Source organism: Bidens hawaiensis, unplaced genomic scaffold, assembly GCF_021521415.1.
Source record: "Bidens hawaiensis isolate Kalapana, Puna unplaced genomic scaffold, B.hawaiensis_p1.1 tig00030817_1, whole genome shotgun sequence".
In the NCBI taxonomy this organism is placed as follows: domain Eukaryota; kingdom Viridiplantae; phylum Streptophyta; class Magnoliopsida; order Asterales; family Asteraceae; genus Bidens; species Bidens hawaiensis.
Window position 1 is genome coordinate 109,934 of NW_027495160.1, and position 7,502 is coordinate 117,435.

The window sequence follows — 7,502 nt, forward strand, 5'->3', positions numbered from 1 at the left end:
ATCTTTGTAATGGTTATTGACATAGCAAAACCAAAATAATTATAATAATAAGAAGAAAGCATTTAAAGAAAGTTAATTTGATACGTATTATCTAATCTTCAAAACTGATCGACAACTGACAATTAAATTATGAAAATGACGTAAGAAAACGTTCAAATTAAGACAATAAAAGCCTACGCGTTAAATGTGAAGACTTAATCTTGATTTGTTAAGTGATTAAAGTTCGAGGTTTGCTTTGTTAAGTTTTATATTAATATTTGTTTAGTATGGTAAGAATATTATGGATTATTATAGAATAAATTTGTTTTGTTTTTCAAGTTAGGCATGTCATGAATAACAAGTTTAGTATGTCTATAAATAGGGTCTAGATTATTACTTTTATTATAGGGAGTTAAGAGTGTATCTTCTCCTTGTATGTTCGTGAAGTTATGTTCGTTTGATTATATGAAAAGAGTCGAGAGTTATCACCCCAATATATCGTGTTCGTTTGTTTGATAAGTTCGTTTGATATAATTGTTTGATCCGACTGAGCCAACAAAATGGTTGCAAATTAATAAGGAAAAAAAACTTTAGTGTTGAATTCGAAGACCCAAACAATAGAATTCAAGTATGACAACTAAGCTAAACCGTCTATGACCACTAGGCTAGTAGCTCAATTATGTTCTTTTATGTTTGTGTATTATCCTTTTGTCTAATTGTTTCAAAACACTTGTTAAGTGTTAACTATTGGATAATCTTTGTATCACTTTTGATTGTTACAAGTGACAACACTTCTTGTTGTAATAATAAAAGATAAAAATCAAATTATCATCCAAAATGTGACCACATGTCACTTTTCTTTGAAAAGATTAAGATGACATGATAACAGACAAACATTTTATTCAAATATTATTATGTCATGTCACATTGCTGTTTCTGAATACATAACAAACAAAAGCTAGAGTTTTATTGATAACTTATTAAGTCTAGATATTATTACATTAAACATGATAAACGAGTTGCTTAATCCAAAATTGCTAGCTTCATCATACCATCCATCTTTATATCCATCCATTATCCATCATGGCATGTGACTTTCTGACACATGCATGGCCACCTTTTCTTTTCTCTTTAACCAAATCTATTTACAAAAAAGGTTAAAAGGTATATTCATAATATTCTCTTATGACTTATCTCTCAATTCCATGCAAAGAGGAATCATGGATGATGATGTGCATGTTCAGGAGCTAGTCATGATACCAATAAGCATTTATAGGGTGGGCCATACATGTATGTATATGTATACATGTATGTCAATGTGCTGGAAAGAAAAGTGGTGAAGCATCTCTTTGTAACTTGCCATCAATAATTTTCACTCTAGTCATCTTGTCTTCACACCAATGCAATTGTTCATCATTTAGATCAGTTGTTCTTAGAACTCTTGACACCACTTTTAAGTCTATTTGTGCCATCAACAACTCCGTTTCATTATTAACTTGCTTCGATTTCCTTTTGCGAAAACACTTGCGTGATCGTTGTAGATCTTTTAACTTTAACTTCTTCTGCTTGTTTCAAGTTGCATAGATGATAAAACCAAAATGATGATTATAAGATGTTATTAACTTTTCAAAGTTTGGCAATCTACTTAATTAAGTCATATTTTTGTTTTAAAAGAAGATAACTTTTCCAATTGACAAATGTTTGTAGGATGTTAAAGTAAAAGAGTTTTGGGTGAAAAGCAAATCTTTTGTACAAATCATGTAGGTCCCAAAACTTTGAAATAAAAGATGTTATTTTGTTAATGTGTTAGAAAAGTGAATAAGAAACCAAAATATAGACTTAAAATGGGTATTATTCATTTACACTTTTGCACATTATCTCTTGTTTACATATCATATTACTTGTTTCTAAGTTTACCAATGTTTTAAAAACCAAACAGGACCAGTTAGACTTAGAACCGGCCACATCGCCAATTTGGTTCATAAGCTACGAGTCGATATATACAAGCTTACATGACTCGTTTTATAGATCACCATTTTACCGAACCATTTTTTCTTTTTTTTAATAATTTCATTTCTGGATAACTGATTTTAACTCTCTTTTTGTTAATATATGAAGTTCAAAATTTTAGTTTTTTCTTATGTCATGTAAGGTTTTTAAAACACTGGTTCTTTTTTTTGGTAACTATGAGAACCGTTATTAGAAAATTCATGGACCCCGTTAACACTCTGCCAACAACAAGATCAAGTAATTGTAACTTGTGCTTGGCAAGTGGCCTTCATTAGGCGGTAATGATAGAGAACAAGTGAAAACAAGATTTTAACCTAAAACCTCTACAATAGAAAATAATATTAATTAATGCTAGTATTAGGGAAAAGAGATATATGGATTCTGACCTTATGGTTGACTTTCTTGAGCAAGACAAGAAGGGTTTGGTCAACTGAAACCCTTGGATTCTTGATTCTAAAGATATTTGCAAGTATCTGAAAGTGGTTCTCTTTGTCAGCCTTGAGAAAATTCATGAATGTTTTGATTGCTTCCTCCATGATTATAAGGAATGCTAAAGATGATATTCTTGACCCCAAATATTCATCTTTCTTCTCCTCCTCAGAGTCTACAAAAATTTGAAGACAAATAAGATTTTAAGTCTAAATCTTAACCGTATTTATTATTAGGTCCCCATACTTACATAAGATTACACTAACAAAATTTACCTATTTTTTTTATTGAATATGACATATAAATATATAATTCTAAAGAAACTCGAAAGAGGGATTCAGATAAGTTGGTTAAGTTCACTTTGGTTATAAACCCGTTGGTTAATAAAACTAACAAATTTTTTTTCTTTACAAAACATATATTTTATGAAACAAAAGATTTTGTTTTAATCCCGGTAAGGTTAATTCGATTATGCAACAATAAAATTTGTTATAAATTACAGTAACCAAACCATCGTTTTCTTAATCAGTTCGATTTTTTCGATTCGATTTTTCAATTATAATTTAGTTATTCAATTTTTCTTAACACGTGGCTAAAATTAATTTTTAAACTAGTATATTGTTACCTCGATATTCTGGAACTTGAAGCAACTTTGGAGCCAAACTTCTCTTTCTAGCATAAACTATTGGTCTCCTGCCATTCTCATAAGGCTCTGTCTCAATGTAGCGTTGTAAGAGCACTTGGAACTGCTGGAATTGTTGTGCAATATAGGCAGGACATCCGGGATCAGAATCTTTACGGGAAGCACTTAACTGGTGGTAGAAATTATAGTTCCAGTTAAGTGCTTCCCACGTCAAGCAAATTTGTGCTACATAGGCGGCTTCTAGTTCATGATACGAACTATGATGAATATACGATGTGTTCTTGCCTTTTGATGATAGCTTGTGAACGATTTTCTCGGATAGTGATGAATGGCATGTTGTTGTCGACCTAAACGACTCTGAAATAGTACAATAAGTCATGAAAGTTCAATAGTTATGTAATGGATGTTGTGTCTAAATCAATCTTGAAGAATTATCAAAAGGTTTATACTTAGAATCATGGACATATATATGTCATTTGGGTAGTTGGCCCGGTGATAGAAGCTTATGCTTCCGGCCTTCAAGATGGGAGGTCAAATATTCAGTCATTGACCGTAGCGTTAGTTTAGGAAAAATGGTGTAACTAGTAGCAGTATGGACTGTATATATTCGTTGTTCAATAAAGAAGAAAAAAAATCATGAGGACACATATATACGGAAAGTGATGAACACTTTAACTTTTATAAGTGTCAAAAGTTAGATATTCAAAACATCTTTCACTAAACACATAATGTTATAGCTTGAAAAGTAATGTGCATGTACATATCCAACCATCTGAAAGGACACTAAGAATGGACAAGTGAAACGTACATATATAAATTTCACCTAAGAAATTTCAGTTTTAATAATTCATAATATAATCTTTTAGCTAGGATGATAATTTGTACCGTTAATTAGGGGTGTTCTTCGGATTTGTTTTTCGGGTTTCGGGTTTTTTGGGTCGGTTTCTTTGGGTTTCAAAGTTTTAAATGTTGACCCGAAATCCAACCCGAATCTCTCACGGGTTTTTCTGGTTCGTGTAATTCGGGTTCGGGTTTTTTTGGGTTGGGTTAATCGGGTTTCGAGTATCTTAGAAAACAAAACAAAAAACAATTTTAAAAAAAACTACAATGTTATAATTAAAACAACATATTATTCTTTGTTCCTAAGCAAATAATCAAATTATAAACCAACATAACTTGATAAAACAATTCAAAAGAAGAGTAAACTAACTCGAACCATTAATGTCTTTAATCAGGCGTGATTTGGTTGTTCGGTTACGGATGCTACTAGTAATATACGAAAAACAAAAATTAACAATAAACAATCGATTTATAATAGTTGTAATGACAATAATCGATTAGGATCAGATTCTGATAACGATAGTGGCTAAGACTAAGCCTATTATACCTAAAAATATATTTTAATTTCAAAACTAAAAGTTTATTCGGCTTGACCCGAAACTTATAAGTCAAACCCGAGAACCAACTCGAATTACTTCAGTTCGAGTTTGTCTTTTCTCGGGTTCGGGTTTTTCAGTTCGGGTTAGTTCGGATTCATATACGTATTTTCTCGGGTCGGGTTTCGGGTAAAAGTGACAACCCTACCGTCAATTTAACCCCGTGACATTTTTATTAGATTTATATAAAGGAGTATACTATGATAAAAAAAAGAGATAAAACAATTAAGACAAATATACTTTTAACATATATCACCACTAAAAACTATAGAGAGAAACGAAAACACCAAAATAAAGTAAACATACTTAAAAGTTAAAACAACTACATTTCAAAATTATTATTAGAAATTAGTATCATGTAAAGATACTTATGAATATGTAGGCCACAATTTGAATTTATTAAACAAAAACTTTAATAATAAAATAAAATAAATGATATTAAACCATGTACCTGTTTCTTGAAGCTTTTGTGCACTTATTCTATCCAAAAACAACATCTCTTCATCATATTTTTGAAACACTGTGTAAGATTCCCATTTGGGACAACTTCTTCTTGATGAAGAAGAAAACGGGTCATAACCCGGATCCTGGCAGTTAATGGAGCTCCGCCATTCAGATGAACTCTTTGAAGTGGACCCCACTGTGTTGGTATCACAGAATATTCCCTCTTTATTCTTTTCTTCTAACTCAAGTTTCTTAGTCTCCAAGTTATTCAATGGTGGTAGATTCAAAAACTTGTCTCCTTGTGTTTGTGTACTTAGATTTGATTCTATCTTCTTTCCACTTTCTCGATATTTTCCTTGAATAAATTAAAAATTTAGATTACAAGTTTCGGACATGAATTGTAGAATTGTAATGTACAAGTTTTTAAAGCGTGTCACGGAATCACAATGAATATAGGATCCGTGATGTTTATAGAGACATAGGCATATAGGGACACATTCATTTCAAAACCAACATTTAACAAATATAAAAAAATGTATGATACACTTATATAATATAACCGCGTTAATTTACAGTCAAGGGTTTGCATAAAATCGAAAAAATCAATATGAAACTGAAGATACTTTCAAAAACAAACCAAAAGAAATACGACATTTTGGTTTTATGTTTTTATAGAAACCGAACTTTTGGTTCGGTTTCAGTTTTGCTTGTAACTAAATCCAGAAAAAAACCTAGCTTGAACTTATATACTGTTATTTAATTATAAATTTTAAGTAACGTAAAGGAGTCTAGTATATAGTTTAACCAAAGTATTTTAACTCAAATGTACCATAATTAAATAGTTATTAGCTAACAGTTTAATTTAGAAAAAATAAATAAATTCAGGCTAACGCTTTCTCTTTTCTGCTCAAAATTTTTAAGCACAAATGACAAAATTGAAAAAACCGAACCAGTTCAAAATCTAAACAAAAAACCAAAATAAAAAGGTTTTCAAAAACTCAAAAACTACGTCGGTTTTTTTTTGTTTTGGTTTTAGCCCAAAATCGAATCGAACCCATCCATAATTTAGAATATATATTTGTCTAAAATAGATATACCTTCAATTTTGTGATCATCATCAAGCACAAAACCAATCTTCTTAGTGACACGTAAAGATGGCTCATCTCCAACATATCTAAAAGAAGTACAAGCAGAAGTTGCACGTGTGGTGACGGCGCGTGTATTCACTTCATACCTAAACGACCGTGAGCCACCACCAACACCTCCGGCAGCCACCGATACCTTCTTATTTTCTTCTTCTTCTATAACTTCCAACTGGTTCTCTTGCTTGTCATCTTCATATTCGTATTCGGGTAAACTATGAAAAGACAAATCATCACTACTAGTGCTTCTTTCACTTCTTGTCGACTCGGGTTCGGGTGTTGGAGATGCCTCTAGAAGGTCGTCGACATTCTCTTCGTCGTCGAAAATGACACTATTTTGACATGAACTTGTTTCACTAGTTTGCAAGAAACAAATGTCTTCACTGTCTCCAGTGAAGACATACACTGGATCATGATCTTTCTGATCTGGTGTCTCGACGTAATTATAGTCGTCAGTTACTTCCTCCTCGGCGGAAAACGTAGCATAGTCATATTCGTCTTCGTTTCTGGATAAAAAGTAAAACATGTTAGGTTGTGGTGTATTTATCCTAGAAAAATATATGAATTATTAATAAATAACACTCTAGGGTTACATGAAGTAATTTGTGTATTTTGTACGGGTCATGCTATAGCTACATAGCCCCATCTGATTTCATATCAATGGTCGTCCACAAAACATTTAGATTGTGTTTTGAATAAAAAAAGTCAAAATTTGAAAATTATTGGCTGGTTCAGATGACGGTTTGAATAATATTCGGATGACGACCATTCTAACCATCAGAGGTTAAACTTTGAAAATTATTTAAGTCTTATATATTGTCTTATGAAAAGAATAAAGATAGGATTTCAAATATGAATTATGAAACTATAAAAGTAAAATAAGTTTTATTAATGAAGAAAATATATGAAGATTATATAGATACATACATACCTTGGGAAAAATGGGATGGAAGAAATGAAGATGAGAAGCTTAGAGAGGAAAATGGAGGTGAGATAGAAGAAGAGAAAAAGAAGTTGAAAAGAACTTGAAGCATTGTAGAACAAATGAGCAATGGTTTCTTTTGAACATTGCATTTTTGTTGTGAGAAAGAATTGAAAGAGAGAGAGGCTTTGTTCTACAAAGATAACTTAACCTATGTGGTTAATAAAGGGGCTCATGAAAAAGCAAAGTCATTAAGACAAACATATAAGTGGCTTTTGGTTACTTTTCTTTTTATAATATTGCTTTTCATGGCTTCATAGATGAAGTTGTCTTTCTTTATGTCTCTCTCTCCTTCTCTATATTTGTTATATGAAAAAGCAAAATTTTTGTGACAAACAAATAAGTGGTGTTTCTTTACTTTTCTTTTTTGTGACATTGCTTTCCTTGTAGTTTATGATGTGTTGATGTTAATCTCTTCCTCATGTGTTGTTCTTAGA

General features: G+C 31.4%; 1 protein-coding gene across 1 annotated transcript; it reads right to left on the bottom strand.

The window, feature by feature from the left end:
• Positions 1–908: 908 nt before the first annotated feature.
• LOC143581171 (uncharacterized) lies at positions 909–7,179 on the bottom strand. Its single transcript, XM_077064009.1, has 6 exons — positions 7,015–7,179; positions 6,039–6,589; positions 4,949–5,296; positions 3,044–3,418; positions 2,376–2,593; positions 909–1,541 (listed from the first exon to the last, which is right to left on the bottom strand). The coding sequence occupies exons 1-6, from the start codon at positions 7,155–7,157 to the stop codon at positions 1,293–1,295; spliced, it is 1,884 nt and encodes a 627-aa protein (XP_076920124.1). The 5' UTR covers positions 7,158–7,179; the 3' UTR covers positions 909–1,292.
• Positions 7,180–7,502: the final 323 nt, after the last annotated feature.